This window comes from Triplophysa rosa, linkage group LG8 (genome assembly GCF_024868665.1).
Source record: "Triplophysa rosa linkage group LG8, Trosa_1v2, whole genome shotgun sequence".
Taxonomy (NCBI): Eukaryota; Metazoa; Chordata; class Actinopteri; order Cypriniformes; family Nemacheilidae; genus Triplophysa; species Triplophysa rosa.
Genome location: NC_079897.1, coordinates 2047491 through 2075144, shown reverse-complemented (window position 1 = coordinate 2075144; position 27654 = coordinate 2047491). Strand labels below are relative to the sequence as shown.

The 27654-nt window shown below is 42.6% G+C and overlaps 1 protein-coding gene across 4 annotated transcripts in view; it reads right to left on the bottom strand.

Annotated features, from left to right (window-relative positions):
• Positions 1–1175: 1175 nt before the first annotated feature.
• Positions 1176–27654, bottom strand: part of LOC130557614 (DNA-binding protein SATB1) — a 49513-nt gene continuing 23034 nt past the window's right edge. For 3 of the 4 annotated variants that reach the window (XM_057339536.1, XM_057339540.1, XM_057339537.1), the window contains exons 8-13: positions 25421–25872; positions 23251–23463; positions 21221–21310; positions 20299–20454; positions 7026–7232; positions 1176–4186 (exon numbers count right to left, since the gene is read on the bottom strand). In XM_057339536.1, the coding sequence (XP_057195519.1) occupies positions 3626–4186; positions 7026–7232; positions 20299–20454; positions 21221–21310; positions 23251–23463; positions 25421–25872 (1679 nt within the window). In that variant the 3' untranslated portion in view covers positions 1176–3625. The remainder of the gene's footprint in view (positions 4187–7025; positions 7233–20298; positions 20455–21220; positions 21311–23250; positions 23464–25420; positions 25873–27654) is intronic. The other variant, XM_057339538.1, reaches the window with a different exon arrangement.

The following is a 27654-nucleotide window of genomic DNA, read 5'->3' as shown; positions in this document are numbered from 1 at the left end:
GAAGTGAGACGGCAAGCAGACAGTTGGTTAAGCCCATCTGTCTGCTCCCTGACCTGGGCCCCAGCGAGTCAAACTTTAGCATTATTAAGACTTTGTACCATATTTCTAGACAGGTGGGAAGCCCCAGCCCAGGAGGAATGGAGACCATCTCGTTTCAACAGGTCAGCTCTGCCCTCCAAACTCTTCCAGTTATTTATAAAAACTATATCATTCTGCAGGCACCACTCAGACAACCAGCCATTTAGTGATGACAATCTGCTATAAATCTCATCACCACGATAAGCAGTGAGGGGGCCAGAGAATATTACAGTGTCTGACATCATGCTTGCGAGCTCACACACCTCTTTAATGTTATCTTTTGTGATCTCCGATTGACGGAGTCGAACATCATTTGTGCCGACGTGAATAACAATCTTACTGAATTTACGATTAGCCTTAGCCAGCACATTTAAATTTGACTTGACGTCAGGCGCTCTGGCTCCCAGTAAACATTGGACTATGGTGGCTGGTGCCTCTATGTTAACGTTCCGAGCAATAGAATCACCGATAACTAGGGCACTTTCAGCAGGTTTCTCAGTCGGTGCGTCACTGAGCGGGGCAAACCTGTTCGAGACTGTAATCAGAACGGTTGAGTGACGTTTTGTCCTGCGACTAAGCCGTCTCACAGTCACGAAGTTTCCCAGCTGCGGGGGATTTTCAACCGGAACCGAGCTGTGTGCGCTAAAATTGCTCGCATCCAAAGTGTTTTCTATCGTCGTTAAACTCTTACTATCCTCAGATAAAGATTGGATGCGAGACTCTAATTCTAAGATCTTCTCAGTCAGCCTTACCTATTATAAATAGGCTCAATTCAAAACTCAGTTCAAGTACAAAATTCAGTATTCTTAAGTGTGACTTTGACTGTACAAAGAATGACAATTTTCTTGAATTTTCATAAATGCCCGACCTTCTACATTTACATTTACTGTGTATTTATTCATTCAGCAGATGCTTTTATTCAAAGCGACCTACTAATAAGGGTTTACCTGAAAGTGTATGTAAAGCGCACTCTCTTTCAGTGCCGTATCCCACAATGCAATGCGCTCAAGTTGCTCTTCAAAGGGCAGCAAACGACTCGAGCTCGAGACGAACTCATACACCACCTGATAGCAAACATTCGAGTCGAGGGCCTGGATGTTATAAGGAATTTTATTAAACATTTTGAATTTTTGATACCTGTCTGTGTACACATTGAAATAATAAACATCACAAACGTCTAAAGAAAGAAAACGTTTCACGTTATTTTCTGTCTAGACCGCCGTCAGTGTGACAACAAAAGGTTGTGCTTAAATCAGCAAACAAATGGCAGAACTGCATTTATGTATTTTGTGTGTTTCATATTTTACAGTTATGTACACGCTTGTAGTCTCTCTCCTGTCTCACTGTACAGCGTCTGCTGGACGAGCAATGGCCTTTGTAGAAAACCCAATTGATCTGCTTTTAAACAAAAGACGTCAACAACTTACCCTCATCCTGAAGTCGGCTGTTTCGTTCCTAAAAATATTCTTTTCTTAGGCCTAAAATGCCCGTGGGATGATTTGGGGTCACTAACATTCTGCCTCCATATGGGCTTAAAGTCTGCGAGACAGATTTCCACATGTGGCTCTGAGCATCACCTGGAGTTCACCGAGAAGTCAACACACCTTCACAGATTTGCACCTCCGATCCCTGCAGATCAGCTCAGCATCAGAGCATTAACACCTGCTGTCTATTTACCCTTAAACACGCTTATAATATGACTCCATCCAGCCTGGCACCCAGGAGGGATTCACTTATTAAGTACGTGAAGAAGCTCCCGGGTCGCCACGCCGTCATATTAACGCCAAGATTCCGGAGTACAATACAAACAGTTTAATTGTGTCATTAACAATCAGTAACCACTCCTAGTTAGAACATTTCTGCATAAAGAAACCAAGAAACACTTATAAAACAGTCAGTCGTAACAAAATATCTGGTGTTCTCATTGCAATAAACTCATAAAAAAAGAAACGCTTCTTTTTATACATCATCTTTTTACAGGAATAGCTTTGAGTTGGATTGTTAACCAAAGGAAGACACATCGCAAACATCGATTTCACACAAATTGCATATGTTTTCATCTCTCTAAGGTGGTCTATAGGTTAGTCGTTTACCTAAGCTTATTTGCATGATAGTAAAAATTGCATACAACATTAATTGTGAAGCTTGTAGCGTGAGTTGCTCGACATAACAGCACTTTTTTAGGCAACTGTTAAAGCACATTTTTCCATTTAAAACGTTAAGACACTTCTGATTTTACTGCCCATCAAAATGACATTTATAAATAGAAAAAGATCAGTAAAATGAAAAGCGCCCCGTGACGGAACGTAATTCCATCAGGACCCGAAATAAATAATGCAGGAAGATGGGTGTGATTCACATTTTCAGCTGTGGAAATCCGAGATATTACAGTGACCAAAGTTTTGCAAAATAATCTAACATCGGCAGTGCCATATATAGTACAAGGCATTTGTTGGCATAGTTTCTTTAAGACTTTAAGAATTTTTTACAATTAATATATGTCTATATATATATATATATATATATTCATATCTCCTCAAACCAAATAATAAGCTTGAGCCGCTTTTCCGGGTTCTACCTGCAGGTTATAGAGATCCGGAGACGGAGCGAATCCTCTTTATTTCTGAGAGAATCTCTCATTAGCCAGCAGTGCTCGACTCACCACTTCACCATTAAGGCCTTTGTCTTCTCCTCTTCCCAAAGTCATGCATTTATAAAAAAATCCAGTTAACATCACATACGTAAACATCAAAGTCTATCAAACGCCATTGACTTTCCTTTTTTTTTTAAATCAGTAGCTCGAAATCAGTGTAAAAACAACAGACAAGAAGTGCAGTCAGCAAATATCCACAGCAACCTACTGCTGATTTAAAGGAATAGTTACAAAAATAAAATTCAGTCATGATTTACTGACCTTCGTGTCATTCTAAACCCTCTCTTCTTCTATAACAAAAGGTCATTTTTAAAGAATATCGTGGCTGTTTTTATAGACGTACTAAAAGTGAATGGGGACTGGGGCTGTCATGCTGCAAATAGAAAAGAAACAATAATCATAAAACAGCTTGTGTACTATATACTTGAGTTTTCTGAAACTGTACAAAAGCTTTTGCGAGGAATTTGAGCCTTTATGGACACCTTTTCGTGTCTTTTAGGGTTTCCGTAGACATTGATGGCCCCAGTCCCCATTCACTTTCATTACATGAAAAAACAGCCTTTTTATTTTTTACGTTGCTCCGCGAAAGAAAGCGAGTCTGTTTTAGAAAAACACAAGGGCGAGTAAATGATGAGGAAATTTTCATGTTTCTGTAAACTGTTCCTTCTGCAAAGTTTTTTTTTACATCGTTTAGTTGTGCAGATTATTGAAATGATGCACGAGTCTTTACAGTGAAATAATACACGCTTTACAAAACTGTGGGAGTGAATTACCTCTGTATTATTCAGTCTTGTGTAAAAAGTCTTACAGTTTCGCCCATGGAACACAGACAGAGTCAAAGAGAACGAGAGAGAGAGATGCTAGAATCAAATTCGAAGGTCCGCGAGGCCAGTTTTACTCTTTAGCCTCCTGCTCAGTTTGGGCCTGACACGGAACGTGCGCTTCGGGCGCCATGTGCTCTTCGATTTTAATGGAGAACATGGTGCTGTTGGTCTGCACGCTTTCATCCAGCTCCGAGAGAAGCTCGCCCTCTTTGAAGTCCGTTAGGCCCTCGTCCTTGTTGTTGTTGTTGGAGGGGAAGCCGATGGGCGGCTCTTTCAGCTTGCCGGCGTGGTTGACGTAGAAACGCTGGTTTTGGAAGAACTTAATGATGGTGTGTTTGGGCAGGTCCAGCTGTGCGGAGAGGGTGTGGATGGCCTCCTCGTCCGGATACAACCCAACGTCCTGGATGAAGCTCTGCAGGATGCCCAGCGCCTCCATGGAGATGCGGTTGCCCTGGCGACTCTTGCTCCGGTTGTCGTCCTCAGTCTCTGCGGGCGAGGCCATGGAGGGCTGTCTCGGGGGCAGCCGTGGTCCTGTCTGCTGCTGCTGCAAGGGCTGCTGGGATAGAGGAGTCTGAGAGAGATGTGGTAGGGGCAGAAGAGTCTGGAGCTGAGAGGTGGGCTGTTGATGAGTCTGACAGAAGCAGAAAAGAGAAACATACTGCGTGTCAAAAAGATATTGTCTATCAAAGCTTAATATTCAGAAACATTCAATTCCTCTGAAAAGCTATAAAAATACTGATCTGTAAATTTGACTAAAGGTATAAATTTGGTCAGGACCAGAAGTTTGTCCAACGGAAGCAAGGTGCTAATTAAAAGTCAATTTTAAGTTTTCTATGCATTTTTTATTTTTATAACTACTTTTTCGCTAATTCTTATGAGTAAGTCTTGTGTCTCTGATGTTTGTATTAATATATATTTACTGTAAAGCAGAATTAAAAAAAAAGTGCTACAGAAATAAATTTGAATTGAATTAAGCTCCAGAATAGGGCTGTCAAATGAATAATTGCATATATATGCAATAAATCGCATCCATAATAAAAGTTTGAGTTGACATAATATAGGTCTGTGTACTGTGCATATTTATTTTCTATTTATAAAAACATACACATACATGCATATATTTAAGAAAAATAGAAAAATGAATAAACATTTATAAAGAATTTAAATAAGTGGTTAATATAAATATATACATGCAAATATTTCCTAAATATGCACATGTATGTGTTTATGAATACAAAATGAATATGCACAGTTCACAGACATATATTACGTAAACACAAACTTTTCTTCTGGATGCGATTATTCATTTGACAGCCTCTAGTTTATATTATATTTTACATTAGTTTCACCATTTAAGTTTTTTTAACTTGCATGTTATTGAATGTGAAGTGGCTTTGGCACTGAAGCCAGACTTATTTCTGCTTTTTAATAATATTACTGTGTCTTTTGAATTGTGCTCATCAAGTGTCAAATAAAGAGGAAAAATAAAGAGTGTAGTTTCCACAAAGAAAAAAATCTATTCATACGGTTTAAAGCCGAAACATAAAGTTCAAAGACAACCATGCAATCTGGTTTAATAATTTGCGAATATAACCTCATATATATTATAAATAGGCATATCGTATTTTATTTACTTATTTATTAAATTATAAATATTCAACTGCAGCCGTCAAGATGACTCGCAGTACTTGGATGAGAGGTGTGTTATCAGTTTTAGCGGTTGTTATTGAGGAATAACATACCTCATAATGTTGCCACTACCCGATCAGAATCAAGTATTCCAGAGTCGGGTAATAAATGTATTTAATTCACTGAGTTAACCAACAACAATAACTATGCTGTACCATATGAATTCTTTGCAAAATAACTTTATTCCGATAGATTTCGTTGCGAAATGAAACTGCTGCATATAATATTATTCATAAAAAGGATTTTTGGTTATCCGGAGATGTCAGAGCCTCACCTGCTTAATGCAGGACTGTATCATCAGAACATTCACACAGAAAACACAGGTCTGATGATTGCTTATCAAGCTCTATTCAAATACCGTCACTCGACGGAGTAAATAAAAACTGCCAGAGATTCATTCTGAGCGCTATCGGTGTCTGCGTGCCGACCACTTTCACATCGCTGTAAACATATGACACATTAGCTCTGAAATGTGCCATTGTTTGTGAGTTTGGGGCATTGTAGCAAACGCAATGTTTTTTCCTGGGACATTCCCAAGAGAACCAGCAATGCATGATAACATTTCAGCATTCATTCTCCAGATAACATATCAAAGACGCTGGAACACAATGGACAGAATGAAACGAAACATGAGCATGTTATGTTTTAAATGAAGATGAACTACACTTATTGATTTAAAGGCTTGACCCTGAATCTGTTCCTGTCAAAACATCGATGTTTTATTAGACGGGACATTTTTCGGGAAATGTTCCATCACAGCGAGGCACCAAATCGCTTGCAAAAACCTTTATTCATAGGGTTCCCCTGTGGTGGAATGAACTGCCAGCCTCCACCCGAACTGCAGCATCCTTCACAACTTTCAAAAAACAACTCAAAACACACCTGTTCTGGATTTATTTGACTAACCAATAACTATCTATGTCTTGCGTCTGAATTTTTTTTTTATTGTTGGTCATTCTCTTCTTTGCTTACTCCAGTTTTAATCCTCCTTGTAGCATGGCCTTGTCAACTAGCGGTACTGTTTAACGTGTTGACAAAATGTTTATATGCTCTCCTAGTTGTAAGTCGCTTCGGATAAAAGAGTCTGCCAAATGAATAAATGTAATGTAAATGTTTAGGTAGAAAGCTTCAAAAACATAACAGTATAACTCTGATGTTTATGCTAGCCTTTAACCATAGTAAAGTGACTGTACCGCAAGGCTTCCTTCGGCTATGGCTTTATTATTCCAAACTAGTTTGCGTTTGAGACTCGGATCTTTCAAGCGTCCCCAGCCGTGAGCAGATCTCATTGCCTTAAGTGGTGAAAATAGAAGTGACAAAATGTTTTTCCTCACCGCATGCTATTTTCTTGGATTGACCATATGTTTGCGAGTAAACAAAATAATATACGATCAAATATGCAGCTGTAACCGGAAGAACTTGGGGGATTTTTATGATTAAATATGGATTCTGAATAGTGACGAATTTATCAAAATAGCCAGATGTCCTTAATATCTAAACACAGACAAATGATGCTGCTAATGACTGTTTCACTCACCCAACGAGAGACAGAGAGAGAGACGTGTTTAGAGAGACGAAGTGCTTTACAAAGTCACACAACACCCCAAAACCTCAAATGAACTAAAGAGAATTCATTTGCAAAAACACAATATGTGTGATATCTTTAACCGTGTTTACAAGATCAGAGTCGTAACTATTCATTACATGATTAGTTTTAACAGTTTAAGTCTGAAAAAAAGTCATTCTGTTTTTTGAATATTTTTTATGTGTGTGAGACTGACCTGCAAGGGGTCCGTGGGCACGTGCATCAGGTGCGGGGGTCTGTCCATGTGATGCTGCTGTCCTCCGTTGCTCTCCTGCTCGTATATGGCGTCACGTTCCGACTGTGACAAACTGAGGAATCGCCGGATCATGGAGAGGTTCTCCCAGAGCGTCCGGTTCTCCGGAGACGGATCTTCTTTCCAGCGCAGGAGCTCACAAAGCCAACCCTGCGAGAACACATGATGGTCAGATGAAGAACGTACACGGTAAACGCTGTTTTAGAGTACATTCAGTCTAATACACCAGTCACTGTTATAAACATTCTGTCATCGTTTATTCATCCTCATGTCATTCAAAAACGGTACATGACCCTTTTGTCAGAAGAAGCTATTTTTGCGAAATGTCTCGGTGGTTTTGTGTTCCTACAATAGAAGTCAATAAGGGCCAATGTTGTTCCGATGACGTTCTTCGAAATATCTTCTTTTGTGTTCTGCAGAAGAAAAGTGATTCATACAGGCTTGGAGGATGAATAAATGATTCAACGGTGAACCATCTCTTTTTTGTTCCCGTTCGCTTGAATAATTATATGGAAATTTGTCAAATAACATAAAACCATTTTTTATGTGTACATAATTGAGAAATACTTGAATGCCAGTTTCATCTTTGAATGCAATTATTTTATTCATATAAAGCAGCGTGCTTAGTAGCACATTCATGTTTGCTGCTACTATTGCATAAAGTCTTCACGAGAAGCGTTCCAGGTGCCAAAAACAGACTTTATTTAACCAATGATCTCATTGTCACCTTCTTATTTTGGACTTATCTTTAGAACCTTACCACAATCATTTAATAACGTGCCTTCCCTTCACTTAAAAAAACGGTGTTACTCAAAAGACAGTTTGTGCATTTTATTCATGTTTACCATTCCTAACATGTTATTTATGTGTTCCCGTATCTCAATTAATGACTGAAAATAAAAGAGACCTCATGCTTCAACGCACTTATAATGTGGGAGGTCTTGTCCCAACAGAACAGGCTTTAATGCTGAATGTTTTCAAAATATTGATCATCAAATACGCTGTACATGAAGAAATACTATAAAAAAGAAACACCATACTTTTGATACTGTAGTATCAAAATTGGCAACACAAGTGTGAAACTTTACTCGTATTGGCATTTTTAGACATTACAGGCAAGTTTTGGGGGAACAAACAGACAGAAAGAGTCAATAAAGCCGAGCTGTGAGCTCTACTGTGTGTTCCTGGCACACTTACAAAAGAGATGCTGTAATCTCCAGACCAGTGTGTGGCAGCACCTTTCCACAGGATTACACACACACACGCACACACACACACACACACACACACACACACACACACACAAGAGCAGGAGCCAGAGCGCTGCATGACAGAGATAACTCAGCGTTTCTCTCGTCCCTCGTTTCTGCTCCTCCCAAAAGCCACGTAAAGCCCAGGAGAGAGAGAGAGAGACAAACTCATCACAGCTCACCTTGTTCTTCTGCCACCTTTATTGTGGCTCTGTTTTATTATTTGCATGTGTGGGGATTTGAGTCTCGCTCCCGCTATGATGTCTGCAGTTCAAACACACACACCTTATCACAGCCATTAACCACACTATCACAAAATAATCCTCAATCAAACATCTGCAAACGCCGAGCGGATAAAACCACAAACAAATCCCACCGCACGCAAAACACACGCGGCCACCACGTCAACTCGTATAAAGTCAACAGAGGTATTAGCGTTAATGCATTATACAACAAAACAATAAACAATTTTGGGTTGCTCACGAAGCGCTTCAGAAGCAATGTTCACAGCCAGTGCAATGCTCTCTGGGCCGGCAGGACCGAAAACGCATTTGTATTTGTCCAATTGCATTTCTTCCACTGTCTTGTCATACACGGAGACCGTTGGTCGGAATGTGTGAATGCTCCTCGGTTTTTTGGACAAATTTACTACACAAGGAACATACCGACGTTGATAAAAACCTACGCAGAGGAAAAAATACTTTTAATTGCATTTCTTTTCTCTGTGTACGTTTCATCATTATCACTAAATTTAGTGCAATTGTTTCACTTACAAAATCGACTATTTACTACTATACGTGTTTTTTTGCATTGTGCTACGGAAATAATTGTTATTGTTCAAGAAAAAGTCACATTGTAGCTTTGCGAGATGCAAATTCATAACTTTTGCCTCTCTACGGGCATCACAAATGTTACACATGAAAATACTTCAGCAATATAATACATCGATAATATTGACATGGCAGCTCAAATTACAAATGGTTATTTTCAGTTTAAGACACTGATTGTTTGTGTACTTGCTCGAATTGATTTTACAGATTGCAACTTTTGTCCGACTTGTTTTCTTTTGCTGTTAAGATAAAATCAGACCCAAGCATGTGAGATTCAACAAGGCTATCAAACCCAGACGTCCACATTTGTTCGGTCGGTGGCCGGGTCGAAAGGTCGCGGACGAGAGTGCCCACCAGAGCACCATTGGGTACACGGGTATAAATAGCGTTGGGCATTCTGATAAAAATATTTATCTTGCGCACAATGCCTGAATTCATGCGCGAGATGCGCTCAAGTAAGCGGGACAGCGTGTGTCTGCGAGGGCCGAACGGTCACAAGCTGCCAATGAGAGCATCACAGGACGTTACTGTGAGAGAACAGTGTGTTGTTTATGTCCCTCGCCCTGGCCGAGATGCCAGCGAGCACAATAATAAACTTGAGATCGAGTTCGCATACTAGCAGTCACATGGCACCTTCTACACCTTTCTATCACCTCATTCGGTTCTAATCGGGCCCTCTGGTCACCGTCACATACGGCTGCATGCGAACATCTGCATTACATTACAGTTCACTTTAAGATGAAAACTTTTTTTTAATAAAAGGTTGTTGAACGAGAAGTGCCCCATCTTTCACATATCAGAGGATGTGGGCAGTGTTACAGTAACACAAATATCACATGAGATAGGAAAGATAATCCAGCTACGTCATCCGAACACTTGACAGACTTGATTTTCTTAAAATCGCATGTAAATTAAGAGCCAGAATGTTATCAAGATGAGCCGCCGCTGTGTCCAGGTCAGCGCTCTGCCCTCTACACAACGGCTGTTTGCTTATCAGTCATCACATCACAAGTCAGCCAGTTTCTCGACAGATACGGCCCTCACAGACCTGTATAAAAACCAACGACGCTCGCCCGTCTGGGGTCAGCTGTTAATGCACGATTCTTTCCATTTCCCCCTTTTGGATTGTGTTTAAATAAAGATGCTAATCCACTGTTATGGCTTCGGTCTTGAGCGAATCGAAGTGTAACACAAAAGCTAGAAACAAACATCTTGATGTCAGGCAGAGGGCTGCGGCGTTTAACAGACAAAAGCATCATTGTTCGCCGCTCCACCGCCCCTTCTGAAACTGGCACGGAGTCAGCTCTGGCAGACAGTGTCATGCAGATCAATTCAAAAGATAATACAGTATGTTCAAACCTGTTTTTCGCCTGTGCGCGGGGCCTTCCAACGGATGCGTGCGGATGTACGAGCGAAGGAATTGGAAGCGCCGCGTGCGCGTCAAGTCCATCTGTCGGCTGAAATATATTAATGCGCTCGCGCAGCATATGTGAATCTTCTGCAACAATAAGCAAAAAAAAATAAGCGGGCCAAAAATAGGCAGAGAACGGACAGCCTTTTTGGATATCTTGCTATGCAAATAACGCAGCTCAGCTCCCGGTATTATTCAAATGCTCTTGGCAGGGCAGAAGAGAAAAGCAGGCCAGTGCCCCAGATGAACCTTTAACAAACACGTGAGAGACCCACAGATGCCGTCAAGCAAACACAAATCTACTGCCTCCGATACAATACTCAACCACCTTCCATCCTTAAACGTGCATTAAAACAGTCCGGATTCCCCGCTGAAGCTTATTTTCTTACTTGCCAACCATTTCAATAAATGGATTCCTAAATGGTTAAACAATTATTTTAAAATATTGTAAAAAATACGTGTACGGTATTTATAACTATAATAAAGTAAACCTCTTTCTTCCTTGAAACCACTAACAAATATCTACTGTACATACTGTATATTTTATGAAAACATTTGAATCGACGAAAGACTTCTATTAACGTGTCTGAGTGATGCTGCAAATTAATTGTTGAAGAAATTAAATGGTTGGCGTTAATAAAAATAAAGCAGACCTGCCATCAGACGAATCATGACTGTCTCAATTCTGTGAAAAGGAAGAATCATATTAGCCCAAATATTAGCTGTTCAATATTGTGAATATTACATCGGTCCTATAGAGAGGGACGCTATAAATATCGCTTACGTGTGTGATGTGTTTGGTCTTGTCTGGTGTCATTGCAACGTGAATGTACATTGCTGGTTAGGCCTCAAGGACTATTAACGTCTGTCTGTTATCTATTTATCTATCTGTGTAGAAATCTCGCTGTTCGGAGAGCTGCACTGTGCAAAACCTGATAAGCAGCATAAATGATTCACACCATCTCTACGTGGCGTGTGAACGTTCCAGACAATGGCGTCAAAAAGTATTCAAGTACACAAAAATAGAATGTTTAAAATAGAGCAATCCACTGCTAATATAACAAAACACCTGCGGTACATCCGCTAAAAAGATGACTCTCCTTCGTCAGAGCTTAACTGACAACATCTGTGGCAAAACACATCGCTGTGTTACATCAACTCCGGGGCCTAAAAAGATTGTGCCCGCCGGTATGACATCAACTCTGGAAAGAAGCGGAAGAACTGAAGTTATTTTCATGGCCTGTAGCTGGGTCAACGTTTTCAATAAAGCGGAGAAAATGAAACAGCAAAAGGGAAGCAACAGAGCAGAACGCAGTAAAGTTTAAGTAGGTTGATCCTAACATAATTCAAACGATGAGCAGCGAGCCTGCGAGGAGCCCGGCGCACACGCGCAAACCTATGAGATGCGCTAGTCCATCAATTACAAGCGTGTGATTGAGATTTAATTCAAAGCTGGGGTTTAATTGCTAATATCAGAGAGTAATTAAGCAGATAAATCATGCCTGATCTTATTGAATTATAGATTAAAACTGCATAAAACCTGCAAATTGTACATGTCAGCTCCAACAGCACTCCGAATTAACACACAAGTTTGTTTTGAAACGGTGAAAATATTATCAAGTCATTAACTTCAATGACAGAGACTTTCACGCGGGGAGAAAAGTTTTGACGGATGTTTGGCGAATGCAACGCAGGGGTCAGAGTTTCATTCAGGTTGATTCTAATAACTGAAGAGTGGGTGGATGTTATTTTTGTGATACGAAACTATTTAATTACAGCGATCGAGACACACTTTGCTCTGAGGTTAACAAACACATTTTTATACAATATTTACCAGAAATTTACTGAAGCTATTAAACCAAGAGATGCATTTTCATGCAGGTGTCCTAGTCAAAAAAATCAAGTCTACCCTTTTATTAACTTTAATAGTACATTTACGATCTTTGCATTAACTTAAGTGATCAGCTATATAAAGATGGAAGCTATATAGACGGTTTCAGCGGCAACGACATAAACAAACGTTATGAGGCCCCAACGTAATACAATATAATCTAAATAATATTACTATAAATTAAAGTGTTATATTATAATCAAACACAGACCGGAAGTCAACCTTTCTTACGGCAGATGGAAAGTATTATCTGTCTTTATACAGTTGATAAGCAATGATCTCATAGTCCAGTGATTTACAGTTTTTCTTTTTGGCAGATCTCTTTTTGGCCCGCCACCATTATTTCATTATTTCCCTATCTTCTCTCTAATCGTGGCACAAGCACAGCTGGACTATTAAGAAAAGAAAGATCAAACATTTTATTTATGGCTATAAAATTACACCTAGAAGCAGACTTTACTCTTCTGGGATACATGCTCGATGATGTTAAGAGTTAAGGTCTAGAATATACTCTACATGCTAAACATACTTTGAATCACTGATATGTTGATATCCTAAAAGTTGCAATGAAAAAACTTTGTAACTAAGAGTCTGATTGATGGTCACGTGCATGAATACGGGACGGAACGCGTCGCCCGTCTGCCGTGGGCGAGCGGAGCGGCGTCTGCGGCAGCCATTGGCTGCAGTTTAATTGAAATATTTCGCAGCGTGTGTCAGATACATGCAGAATGGTAATTATGACAGATCTGATTAAACGGGCAAGTCGGGGGCCGGGCGAGGCGGCTCCGGGCTGCAGGTGCGACCTTGTGCATTCCTGCGTGTGTAAATAAAATTAATTACAAGCATGGGGGCGCGCGGCGCGTGACACCGCTACGTGCGGGAGTCCCGCGGGGGGGACCCTAATGGAATATTTTCCCGGAGTCTAATAATACAGTTGGTATTGACTTGAGGTAATTAGGGGGATCATTAAAGCTGCTTTTCCCGGCGTATTTGCCTGCCTGATCAGATTAGTGAGAATGGGCCTCAGAACAAGCCCTGTGTGGTCTGTTCGAGGAGAGAGCGAGAGTACGGGCCACCTCTAACAATACCTTACCAAACACCAGAGTGAGAGAGAGAGAGAGAGAGAGAGAGAGAGAGAGAGAGATGTATGTAAGTCTACTCTAGCAATAACAAACAGACAGAAAGAGAAAGAGAGAGAGTGTGTGTATGTGAGTGAGAGAGGACAACCTCTAACTAATAATATGTTAACAACCCAAGAGTGAGAGAGTGAGATTCAGCTAAAAAAAGTAAAACAGAACAAGAGAGAGAGCAAGCAAGCGAGATAGAGTAAGTGAGAGACACATAGTGAGTAAGTGAGTGAGTGAGCAAGTGAGCGAGTGCAGGCCACCTCTAGGTGAGAGAGAAAGAGAAAGAGAGAGAGAGAGAGAGAGAGAGAGAGAGAGAGAAAGAGAAAGAGAAAGAGAGAGAGAGAGAGAGAGAGAGAGAGAGAGAGAGAGACAGAGAGAGAGAGAGAGAGAGAGAGAGAGAGAGAGAGAGAGAGAGAGAGAGAGAGAGAGAGAGAGAGAGAGAGAGAGAGAGAGAGAGAGAGAGAGAGAGAGAGAGAGAGAGAGAGAGAGAGAGAGAGAGAGGAGAGAGAGAGAGAGAGAGAGAGAGAGAGAGAGAGAGAGAGAGAGAGAGAGAGAGAGAGAGCAGAGAGAGAGAGAGAGAGAGAGAGAGAGAGAGAGGAGAGAGAGAGAGAGAGAGAGAGAGAGAGAGAGAGAGAGAGAGAGAGAGAGAGAGAGAGAGAGAGAGAGAGAGAGAGAGAGAGAGAGAGAGAGAGAGAGAGAGAGAGAGAGAGAGAGAGAGAGAGAGAGAGAGAGAGAGAGAGAGAGAGAGAGAGAGAGAGAGGGAGAGAGAGAGAGAGAGAGAGAGAGAGAGAGAGAGAGAGAGAGAGAGAGAGAGAGAGAGAGAGAGAGAAGACGAGAGAGAGAGAGAGAGAGAGAGAGAGAGAGAGAGAGAGAGAGAGAGAGAGAGAGAGAGAGAGAGAGAGAGAGAGAGAGAGAGAGAGAGAGAGAGAGAGAGAGAGAGAGAGAGAGAGAGAGAGAGAGCGAGATAAGAGAGTGAGAAAGAGAGAGACGAGAGAGAGAGAGAGAGAGAAAAGAAGAGAGGAAAGAGGAGCGAGAGAGAGGAGAAGAAGAGTCGAGGACCATCTAACTATCATTACCTTATCAACACAAATGCCACCCCCAGGCCACCCTACCAATACTTATTTACATGGAAAGTGAGAGAGTGAGGCGAGAGAGAGTGAGAAGATATGAGTTTGACACAGCTCCTCAAAAATCATATTATCAACTTTACAACGGCCAGCTTAATTTATTTCATCACAACTTGGATCTGAGAAAGAGAGAGAGAGAGAGAGAGAGAGAGAGAGAGAGAGAGAGAGAGAGAGAGAGAGAGAGAGAGAGAGAGAGAGAGAGAGAGAGAGAGCAGAGAGAGCGCAGAGAGAGAGAGAGCGAGAGATGAGAGAGAGCGAGAGAGAGAGAGGGGAGAGAGAGAGCAGAGAGAGAGAGGGAGAGAGAGAGAGAGAGGAGAGAAGAGAGAGAGCGAGAGAAGGAGAGAGGAGAGAGAGAGAGAGAGAGAAGCGAGAGAGGAGAGAGAGAGGGCGAGAGAGAGAGAGAGAGAGAGGGAGAGAGCGAGAGAGCGAGAGAGGAGAGAGCGAGAGAAGGAGAGAGCGAGAGAGAGAAGAGAGACGAGAGTGAGTGAGTGAGTGAGTGAGTGAGTGAGTGAGTGAGTGAGTGAGTGAGTGAGTGAGTGAGTGAGTGAGTGAGTGAGTGAGTGAGTGAGTGAGTGAGTGAGTGAGTGAGTGAGTGAGTGAGTGAGTGAGTGAGTGAGTGAGTGAGTGAGTGAGTGAGTGAGTGAGTGAGTGAGTGAGAGTGTGAGTGAGTGAGTGAGTGAGTGAGTGAGTGAGTGAGTGAGTGAGTGAGTGAGTGAGTGAGTGAGTGAGTGAGTGAGTGAGTGAGTGAGTGAGTGAGTGAGTGAGTGAGTGAGTGAGTGAGTGGAGTGAGTGAGTGAGTGAGTGAGTGAGTGAGTGAGTGAGTGAGTGAGTGAGTGAGTGAGTGAGTGAGTGAGTGAGTGAGTGAGTGAGTGAGTGAGTGATGATTAGATGAGTGAGTGAGTGAGTGAGTGAGTGAGTGAGTGAGTGAGTGAGTGAGTGAGTGAGTGAGTGAGTGAGTGAGTGAGTGAGTGAGTGAGTGAGTGAGTGAGTGAGTGAGTGAGTGAGTGAGTGAGTGAGTGAGTGAGTGAGTGAGTGAGTGAGTGAGTGAGTAGTGAGTGAGTGAGTGAGTGAGTGAGTAGTGAGTGAGTGAGTGAGTGAGTGAGTGAGTGAGTGAGTGAGTGAGTGAGTGAGTGAGTGAGTGAGGGAGTGAGTGAGTGAGTGGAGTGAGTGAGTGGAGTGAGTGAGTGAGTGAGTGAGTGAGTGAGTGAGTGAGTGAGTGAGTGAGTGAGTGAAGATGAGTGAGTGAGTGAAAGGTGAGTGAGTGAGTGAGTGAGTGAGTGAGAGTGAGAGAGTGAGTGAGTGAGTGAGATGAGGAGTGAGTAGAGTGAGTGAGTGAAGAGTGAGTGAAAGTGAGTGAGAGTGAGTGAGTGAGGAGAGAGAGAGAAGAGAGAGAGAGAGAGAGAGAGAGAGAGAGTAGAGAGAGAGAGGGAGAGTGAGAGAGAGAGAGAAGAGAGAGAGAGAGAGAAGAGAGAGAGAGAGAGAGAGAGAGAGAGAGAGAGAGAGACAGAGACAGAAGGGAAGAGGAGAGAGCGAGATGAAGATGAGAGAGAGAGATGAGAGAGAGAGAGAGAGAGAGAGAGAGAGAGAGAGAGAGAGAGAGAGAGAGAGAGAGAGAGAGAGAGAGAGTGAGAGAGAGAGAGAAGAGAGAGAGAGAGAGAGTGAGAGAGAGAGAGAGAGAGAGAGAGAGGAGAGAGAGAGAGAGAGAGAGAGAGAGAGAGAGAGAGAGAGCGAGAGAAAGAGAGGAGCGAGGAAAGGAATAAACAAATGGATGATAGCCGAGAGACGGTGTCAAGTGTGTTGTGGTCATCGGGGGGGGGGGGTGGCGGTGTAACAACAAACAAGAAGCGAATTCCTCCGTCCATTAAACGACAAGAAAAAGCGTTCTTCTCTGGGTGAGGTCTGGCTGTTGTGCGATAAATCTTACGCAAAATTAATTTCTCAGACATCTGGGTCCCCGGTTCAGGAATATTGTGTCTTTAATAATACAGGGGAACTGCAGCTGTTTCCCAGGCAACCTAATAACCAGGCAGCCAGATAAATAAATAAATCAATTAATAAACAGTCATGGCCTTATTTCTGCTCTCAGAGGCACGGCGCTCCCATCTGCCGAGCCCCTGTGAGGCGGACGAATTCATAACCATAAACAAACAACTTTTCAAAATGAAGCGCCATAATGAAAACTACATATTCTGTGTAAACTTATAGGGGTGCTGGTATAGCAAGCAAGAAAGGAATCTTCCCTATAGAAGCGTCATTTCATTTGCATCCAGCTTTGGGGTTCACGTTCCTTAATGAAAGCAAATACAGATGAGCGGCAGACGATACGTCTAGACCTGCCCGGTAAATACAGGCCAAATAAATGCAATTTAGGTGCGGAGGGGGAACACAACGAGACCACACCTGCTACTCAAACACGCTGATGCTGCGAGACCCCCCCCACCCACCGCTATTAAAATGATTCAATGATGCATTTCCTGTTAAAACAGGAAGTTAGCGGTGGGACTGACATCACGTGAACCCTGATTTGTTTAAGGCGGGTGGTATTAGAGGGAAGAGGATGGTAAAATGTTGATGCCCTTGGGTACGAGATCCGATTGTGCTTTAAAAAGTTTACATAGCCCTTGTGGAATCCGCGAGCCATTTATGTTGCGTTCTGGGAAATATGTGATGTATTATGTAACTTCTGAAGGGCAGTGAGATGTTTACATATTTCCCAAAAGGCAAAATTACAACAATTTACACACATCATCCTGTTGAAAAGTTTACGTTCCCTTAATGCTCTTAAACGTATCGTGTTGCCTTCTCCAGCTTTGAAAAATGGTTTGCAGGCTTTTGTTATAGCTGCGAGTTCCTCAGTTGTGTCATCGGTGATAAAAGCTGCATCCATCACGTCACTGTTCTCCGGACTGTCAAATAACATACAAACAGTCATCCACACATTATTTCGATTATATTTTGTGAATTGTGAATTTGATTACAATTGAATGAACAGCCATCGCATCGTCGAACATCACCCATCGCTTGGTCAATATCGGTTTATCGCCACATAAAATGTTACAATTTCTTATCGATTTGATATCCGGTTACATGTACCTTACTCGTTTTTAATCTCTCCTTCATTCTTCTCAACTCCCTGTTACCCCCCCAGAGATGGGCGAGCCAGGCGCTCGGTGACAGATGGTGCACCCTCCTCTACCCCCCCTCATACACACACCGGCCTATCGCCTGCCCCCCTCTACTGCTGCAGATCACCGACATTCTGTCTCATTAGAGCCCCGCTAATTACCACAGCCTCTTCCAGGAGAGAGCGAGCGAGCGAGAGAGAGAGAGAGAGAGAGAGAGAGAAAGACAGGGAGAGAGAGAGAGAGAAAGACGGAGAGAGAGAGGTCAAACTGAGGGAATTGCTCCGAGATCTAAGGTGCTTGTCATTTGACAGCAGGGGCCGTGATTGTGTTCACCATCAGAGGATGTCAACACAGCTCCCATAACCCCTCTCTCTCTCTCTCTCTCTCGCTCAGCACCAGCAGTGCTCTCTGAATGCCAATTCAGTGCTGTCATGTCTTCATTAGGGTCTTTGCTAAGGCAAGCGTCACTATTACTATTTCTACACGTTATTCCAAATTCCAACAGACACAAGAAATGTGCACATTACATGCACTGTCCTTTTAAAATCCGTAGCAACGCCCTGGCAACACGTTGGCATCGTGGTGGTGCAACTCGACAGCTTGCGTTCATCCCCAAAACGCTGCGATTTTGCGCACGCCGCACCCGACAAGAAGAATATACACTCGATGCGTTTCTTTCTCACTGTACAAGCTGCGATCCAGTGTAGAAATGAGAGCGTTTCAGTGGTGCTGGAGGAGAAATTAATTGAAATGCTACTCAGAATATGAAAGTGCCACCAAACAGATAAAGCCTGGCACTCGTGTCCTGTATGGATTCGTGCCCAGAGAGGGGGACGCATGGCTCCGATCCAGTACCCATCCCCCAGCACACACACACACACACGAACACAACTGCAAGCAGGTACACACGCTCGTACACACGTGACAATTCTCTTTAACCCCCTGGAACCCTGTGTTTACGGCTTTTAAAGCCCGGGGGACGACCGCTGCACCTCCCGTCTCCTCCCTCTCTCCGTCGCTCTCACAGACGGCCGGGCGAGGTTGAGCCTACAGCCCCATGGTTGCGGAAGCCGATTCCAGGGTCTGTGCCAGATCTCAAACAGCTAGTGCTGCTGAAATCTCTTTCCGCCACGACCACGCATTCCTGCTCGGACGGCAGAGGCCACCGCGCCAATTAATCCGACGACCGAAAACCGTACAGTTAAACGCCTCCCAGGACTCGCAGTCCAGGACCCCCGAGAGCCTTTAGACAGGCGGGGGGTGAAAGGGACGGTCATACATGCAAGGAAACACGTGCTGCTTCTCTTTTTTTTTTAATGCAGTTCCTATTTCAATTCAAGACTTTTTTTGCTAAAAAACAAGCATCAGCTACGTAAGTAAGTAAACAAACTGTGTTGAAATCAACCTGCAATTTTACGTTTCAACCAGAGATGGCAACAGAGAGACTAAAGTTACAGATTGCACCTTTAGGTTCGACGAGTTGGTAATTACGACACGCGCGTTCATCTCGTAACCACAATCAATTGGACGACAATTCAAAAAACGTCGCCACCCGAATCTGCACCAGCAGGCGCTCGGCACCGGCCGGACATTCAGCCGGCGGCCCCCACGGGCCCCGCGGAGGGGGCTGGGAAAGAGAACGAGGGGGGCGCCAGCTGCCCGGGGAGCGCACATTACGAGATGGAGCCGGAGATAAGTGCTCTCCCAGGCCCCTTTTTCAGTGGCGTAATTAGCAGAGTTCTTATCTGCAGCTCAATTCGCATTCACACCAGCCATGAATGGAGCACGCAGGCTCCGGCAGGGCGAGAGAGACAGAGACGGGGGTCTTTTCTCTCCAACCATCGCTTCGTCAGAAAACATAAACGCCCTGGCTTGTCTGTTCTCTCCCCCACCCACCTCGGCTTTGAACTCTTCAACAAAAACAGTGGTTTGTGCATCCAACTGTAATTTGGTCAAAACAAAAGTATCTGGCACTATAATCAGCGCAATCAGCGAAAACCTGCTGATATTTCCAGATAATTTAGGGCTTTTATTCGCTTTTCTCCCTCCGTCAGATGTAATTCTGGAAAATCTTTAAGTGTGCACGTAGATATGCGAAACCTTTAATAACGGGGCTTGCCTCGCGTTTCTTTAATTAGTTTTAATAGACTGAAGGAGCCCGTAATGTCTCTCAAAGAGGCCTGTGTTCAGCGCTAGCTGCCCGCTTTGTGAGATAACAGCGGCGTCTTTACGTTCTGGAATTATATAAACACATTTGTTTTATGTTGCAACACCGCCCGCCGTTCACGAACCCAAAACAACGCAGGATAAGTCATTGAGGCGGTGCGACGAGCCGGAGGCTTAACAAACCTCTGCTTTTTTATCTCACTATCTGTCTCGCTTAGACCGTACGTAAACAAAGACTGAACATGTTTCATCGATGGCACGTTTTGCACCTTTGTTACGCGATCTCTACCTGACTCTTCGAAGCAGCGACCTTGGCAAACATGGCCTGGGACACTTTGGCCCTCTTCATCTCCTGCTGGATCTCATCATAGATGGAGGAGTTGATGTTTAACACGCAGCTTTCAGACTTTCCATTCCACTCGGATGACAGAGAGTTGGGCTTTACCTGAGCACACAAAAAACAACACAACGGACAGGAAAGATGCTTAACGTGGTTTCCCAAGGATCGCCTTTTATCCCTGATTTTAAAAAAAAAGATTTCTATCAACCAATCAGATTGTAGTGCTGGACGACCAATCACTGGTATCAGATTTACATCAAATTTGAATCATACTTTTCTGTGCACAATTTGAGCATGCTATGTTGTTTTATACGGTCTCTAAAATATTCACATCATGAATTTAACTGTGAATCCAAACTTTTTCAATTTAAAATGAGTATAGACCATTTTGAAGTATGTCAACAACACTGTTGTGCCTCTGTATGTTTTATTATTCAGTTAACAGCTTGATTCGTTTTTTAAATGTTCCCTTGGTTGTATTTTCTTGTGTATTTCAATGTTGCTTACTTCTTGCAAAATGGTCTATAGAAGCAGACAGTTATGACATCACAGATATTTGCATATCATATAAAGGTGTAATACATAAAATAATAACGTTCATTTAAGAGCTCAAAAAAAAACAAATATGCATAAAGTACATTAAATTTCATTTCTATCCATACAATCTATTGGTTTTATTTGCTAATATTACTAAAAGCATTTGTTAACGTGAACTAACAACATTATTAATCCTTATTCACATTTTGGCATTTACTGACAAAAAAAACTTTTAAAATACATTAATGCACAATGAAATATTTTTTTTGTTGCAGAAAATAAAGTAAACAATGTAAACAATATCGTGACTATTTTGATAAATGTTGTACTGTACCATGCTGTATACACTCACAGGAGAGATACCCACTGGAATTCTGGGATTCCAGTCCTCGGGTCGAATATTGTTACACTCCTCTCTTCTGGGCTGTGGACACAAAGAGACACACACACACAAAGGCATGAGACAAAAAACTAAAATATAATATATTCAAACATTTTAAATCAAACGTTGACTTACATCCTCTAGTAATACCATGAGTAAAAGCCATGACATGTGATTTCTGCAGCTGACTAACTTCACGCTCTTCACTTTTAAGGCCCCCAGAATCCCAACACACAACCAGCGAAAAGACATTCAACAAAACCTTTAGCAGTCATTTACATGTAAAGCATCAACGTCTATGTTGAATTATTCTTTGACCATATCTAATTATAAAAGAATGAGGGTGTGCAAACCCGCACGCGCTCAGACGATCCATTACCGTATGTGAGAGACATACTGTACCTGCACATCTGTTTTTATAGGCGCCATAAAAGCCACGCAGCGCCGCCAGACGTGCCACCCTGCTGATTTACAGCCCAAAATCCTGTGAACGTCTCACTCGTATCTGCCACTTTCATCCTGGCATGCATCAAAATACATTACATTCTTTGCCGGTCATCTTTTACCCCAACGTAACTGATGGACAAATGATGAGCCGTTAGCCCAGCGGATGTTCAACGGAAAACCTGAATCTCTCATCATTTATTTACCATCATGACTCTTTCTTCTCTAGAACACAACAGAAGATATTTCAAGAAATGTCTTCGTGGTTTTTCAAAATATCTTTCGTGTTCTCCAGAAGAAAGAAAGTCATACAGGTTTGAAATGACATGAGTGTGAAGGAATTTTAATTTCCGGGTAAACTATCCCTTCAAAATGTGTAGAAAAACCACCTTTTTTTACAGAGATTTTTGTAGAGCGTGTAAGGCTGAAGACTCAGTTGCTGAATAATCAGGTTACGAAAGCATCTGATAATGGGATCTTAACAGGAAAACAGCATCTGTTTCTTGCAAGCACACACACACACACACGATGCACGCATGCGTGAACACACACACTAATACGCGCACACTCGAGTGAATGCTGATGACATTTCGGTCTTCACACACTCTGTGTGTGTGTGTGTGTGTGTGTGTGTGGGAGTTTGTAAGAGCTCGTCTCAGTCCATCACACAGGAAGGCTTTGTGTCCCATCCACTAAGACACACTCAGCTGCGTTTGAAGGGGCCGCGGTGGAGACCGTTCTGCATACCTTCCGGCCCTTCTTCGAGATTTCTGAGCCGGATAAGTGGCTGGGTGTGAAAGAAACTTTTCCTGGACTCTGTCCTGCACTAAACGCTTCCTCTCGGGACATCAGGGACACAACTCATAAACACGGCAGAGTTCCGACATGTGGTGCGTCATGATATGCGGTGGACTGACATGGTCATTTTGCGATTATTGATGTTTGACGTTTATTCGTTAAAACGGGTGTATTGCGATCGGTAAAGGCTGTTTGTGTAATCATTTCGGTCGCACAGAAAAAACATGATCTATGGCTGAGCAATACAGCACGACATTATATACGTCTCAAAGAACAGTTTTCGAAATTCCTCTTTGTTTATAATAACTTTAAATGATTGGACCCCATCATCCAATTAGAAATGAGAGCCAAAGTGATTCGTTTTCTAATATCAGTTCTACAGTTTTAAGCTCAAATAGGCTCAAATTAAGCGTACCGTGAAATAAGATGCAGATCATACCACCCACCCCTAATCTTTACACCTTTTGGGGAAATCAACATACATATGGATTACATATAGTTTGACTCTTAAACTGGGACAGGAGAAAATGTTTTACCATCATAAAAATGTAAAAAAGCATCCCTTGTCAATGTAAATATCAAATTATTCATATTAAACTTCACTCTGACATTAAGAGTGACGCAAAGATAAATGCAAGACCATCAAAACTCACTCCCTTTCATTACATCTTCTGTTCCACACAGGGCTCATCGGCTTTATTGTCTGTCAGGGTTGTTGTAGTGTGTTCTGAGTGTGATACCTGGACAGGGCGTGTGGGTGGGGTGCTAATGAGGGGGGCGGGGCCCATGGCAGAGGCCGCAGTCAAACTACGCTCCCTCTCATCCTGGTAGATGCGATCGCGCTCCGCCTCCGGCAGCTGCAGGAAGTTCTGCATCGCTCGCAGGTTGACCAGGAGAGACTGAGATGCGGTCTTGGGGTCCTCCTCTTTTCTGAGAATCTCTGAGAGAAGGCCCTGGAAGACGTGAAGAAAACAAGAAGTTCATTTAAAGCTACGGCTCACGTGAAAACCGAAGTCCTCCAATTGACCCCGACAGCGTTTAAAGCATGATGCCCACCGTGGAAATCACTTCAACATCTACGTACAACTAAAAGTCATTTGTCGAAGAATATTGCAGCGGCTTATTTCCAGATAATGAATGTGAATGGGGACCGGGGCTGTCAAACATGGCAGAAGTAGTCTATGACTCTTCTGATGCTGATAAAATAACTTAACAAGCTCAGGAATAAAATACGGCGCTGGTAGACATGCTACATCAATGTAGACGACACGTAAAATCTAAATGAGCACTTAGCTGAACAGAGCCAGTCCCCATTCACTTCCATTATATAGAAAAGAGCGACTAGGATGTTCTTCAGAAAGTCATACAAGTTCAGAACAACATGGGGGTGAAAAAATAAAGACAGAATGATCATTTTCTTGACTAAACTTCTTTAAAGCTGGAATCCATAACTCACGCTTCTCTGTCGCCATCTCTGTTTGAAACAGAAAACTGAACGTTAATTTTGTACGTGTTGAAACGAAATGACATCAAAACATTTCCAGCTAAATCGTATCTGACAGATTAAAATATAAATAATTATGATAAGCTTACTAGTACAATCGATGTACTCAATAACCTATTTTTGTTCATTTTTAAAGTTGCCGTTTAAATACTGAAGTAAGATCCGTGAGTAAGATCAATCAGGAGAAAGTGCAACAAGTGACAGCGCAATTAATGTCAAGCAAGCGCCATCTGCGTTTAGGCGCCTCGCAAAGTTTCACGGACCTTTAGGGTGTGATTTAGTCCCTATAATCTCTCAAACCCACATAAACATTCTGACTCACAGACGCCACAACATGCCATCACAAGCATCCATCACTCGCACGAGGAAAAGAATGCACAATAAATATTGAAGGCCTCTAACAAAAACACGTTGGACATTTTTCAATGCGCAACTGCAAAGCGCACAAAATATCTCAAGGTTGTCTCTGAGCACTATAGATTCCTATCGCTCAAACGTGACATCAAAGCTACAGTGTGTTTATACGGCGAATGTCCTGACACATTATCTCTCCATCGTCGCAACACTCGCTCACGCGCTGCGGTGCCGGTGTGTGACCGAGCCGGGCCCACCCCCATCGCTGGCAGGGGTCCAGGTACGTCTCTCTTTGTCTCACCTGACAGTTGTCATGGTGCTGGATTTCAGCTGGAATTGCACTAATAACAATTCAATGGTTTCTAGGGTTTGCTATGGCTTTGTGGGGTTCACCCAAAAATATACATATATATATTTTAATCACCTTCATGTTATTCTCATATGCCTCTTTCTTGTGTGAAACACAAAAGAAGATATTTGTTCTGTTGTTCTGTGTCCGTAATGGAAGTCAATGCAGTTCAATGTTGTTTGGTTACCGGCATTCTATATATAATAATATCTTCCTTCACGTTCTGCAGTAAAAAGAAAGTCCTACAATTTGGGATTTCAATTTTTTAACAGAATTCTGCACTGGGTGAAAATACAAACAACGAATCTCGCCCTAGCACGCATGGCTAAAACAAACAGATCCTCGGCCCGTCTATCCCCGCACGCCGGTCCCGGCTCTGCGCAGCCGACAGATTACATGCAGCGACGAAGGTCAAAGCGAACCCGAAGCCGTGAGTCAGCGAGCGGCTGCTTTGCCAGAGCGCTGATGGTTTGTAAAGTTTTTGATTGAGCGGCGAGGTAGAACATCTGTGAGAAAATGACTTGGGAAGTACCGGCTTGCTTGTCCTGATGACCCCTAATTTCCCGGACGATCCTTCGACGAGAACAACAAAAGATAAACTAACTGCCAGCATCCGACCGTTGTCGCTGAATTAAGAGGGCATCCACTAAAACAACACAGCGAACACAACGTCATGCTGTCTACTGCAGTTTGGATTCTGTACCTGTGTCCTGTTGAACGCCACACGAGCGAACACCGCCTGAGAGATGCCGGCCCTCTTCAGCTCGTCTCTCACCCACTGGTAGATCTCCATAGAGACCTCGGCATTGGTGGACAACTGCGTCTCCAGGGGCTTGTTGAGCGCGCGGTTGACGGGCGGGTGGTTCAGGTACTGCTGGCTCAGGGATTGCTGGGCGAGCAGGCGGTTGACGGCGTACTGCTGGTTGAGGATCTGAGCCATCACGATCTGCTGGTTCACCAGCTGGGGGCTGATGGGTGTGGACACCAGGCCGGGGTGGAGGCCGGGCAGCTGGGCTCTGCCGGGGGCCTGACTGCTGTGGGACAGGGGCACTGGAGAGGGCGGCTGCTCGGCCGTGCTGCCCGGGATGGGCTGCTGGCTGAAGCTGAGGTGGTTGGTCCCGGGTGGAGAAAGATCAGGCAGACCGTCCATTTCGGCTGCGGGAGAGGTGGACATAGAGAAGACGTGCTCGTCAATGCATTTACATTGAATCCAAGACGCTGAGATTGATTTTGTTGACAAGTTTTCATTTGAAGTAAACCTTGCGTCAAGTAATAAATCAAGTTAATCGGTAAAGAAGAACACAAAGAAACGAAACGGACATTAATACCATTTACATTTGTGCATCGATCTGAAAAAACATTTGACCATTCAACTGATCAATTTGATGGATTTGGTAACTGTTTTATCGGGTGGCTGGTTCGTTTACAAAAATGTACGATTTAAAAAAGCTCGACCCCTAAACCTAACATCACTGGCACAAAAGCAGATCATACTAAAACACCAGCCACTTTAGAAATAAGTTAAGAATTACAACAGGACTGTGTTGATTTAATCATAGCAAATGTTTCAATTGAGAGTGTATTTGAAAAATGACCGAGTAAAAACTAATTCTTAGTAGTTTATAAAGTTCTCTATACAATTCTGTAACTTGGGCATGGCTATAAGCAGAAATATTAAACGGGCACAAAAAGATGCATATGTGATTACATTGCTAAAAAATCTGAAATCTAAAAAACAGTGATTAAGTGTAAATTATGCAAACAGAGTCTGTTCCAGAGCATCAGTAAGTCTGTAGAGTCTCTGTAGAACTCAGTGTGTGACCCGTATCTGCATTAATTGGCAGCAGCAGAAATGAGTTTATAATGTCCATGGCCAGATCATGTGAGCAATGAAATCAAGCCAGAACGTTCGTCCTTTATGCTTTTAATTCTAAAACAAGGTACACAAGCTGACTAATGTGCAATTTTTGGAAAGTCTAAATATAAACTGGAAGGCCCGAGCAGGCCGACTCTGAGCACGAACAGGAATAAAGCAACAATTTAGGTTATAAACAACTTCAAATTAATTGCCGGAAAACAGACTGGGAAAAATATCGTAATAGGTGAAGAAAAGGTTCGTCCAAATATGTAATCTGTGTTATTAGCTTCATGTCATTGTAAAAAATGGAAAAAAATGTTATTTCACAGTGACCATGTTTGTCAAGCTCCTTGGGAATAAAACAAAACAAAAAAGGTTGTCTACAGTATATGACCATTTATCATAATTACTGCCATTACAAAAATGAATCGTGGCAAAAACGAAGCATGAAATCATGGTTTTACAACAAAAACACTAATTACTGTAGCAAAATCATGTTAGCCTGTAATTGTTGGTTTAGTTGTATTTTTTGTTTTTTTATATCTTATTCTGAAAAAATGCTGTTCGAATGTTCAAAACCTTTCCTTTTGTGTTCCACAGAAATAATGATAATGAATCAAAGTAATACAACTTTTAAGATTTCATCACAACTTGAAGGTAGTTCAACAGAACGATGCCCAACACCATCTAGCAAATCCAGAGACAAACTCCATCACAATCTTACAGGTTTTATGAAGCACAAAAGAAGCGTTATGGCAAATCCCCAAAAATATAAATATTTCAACAAAAAATAGAAAGCAGATTAAGCGCGTGGAAACTCTCCAGAGACACGCACAATAACCGCAAGGACGCAAACATGTGTCTAACTGACAGTGCGCACAAAGCCACGGCTGTTCTTTTCAAAAATCGCCAAAAAGTGAGAGAGAGAAAGAAAGAAAAAATTGGGTAATAACCAAAGCCCTCCCCGTAATCCCTCTCATTCCTGTGCTCGCGGTTGTGTTTTTGGTGTTCGGGACTGCTTGGGGGCGCACGCTTTTCCATGCAAATCGAAAAGGTTTGAAGAAAGTGTTCTGCGAGCG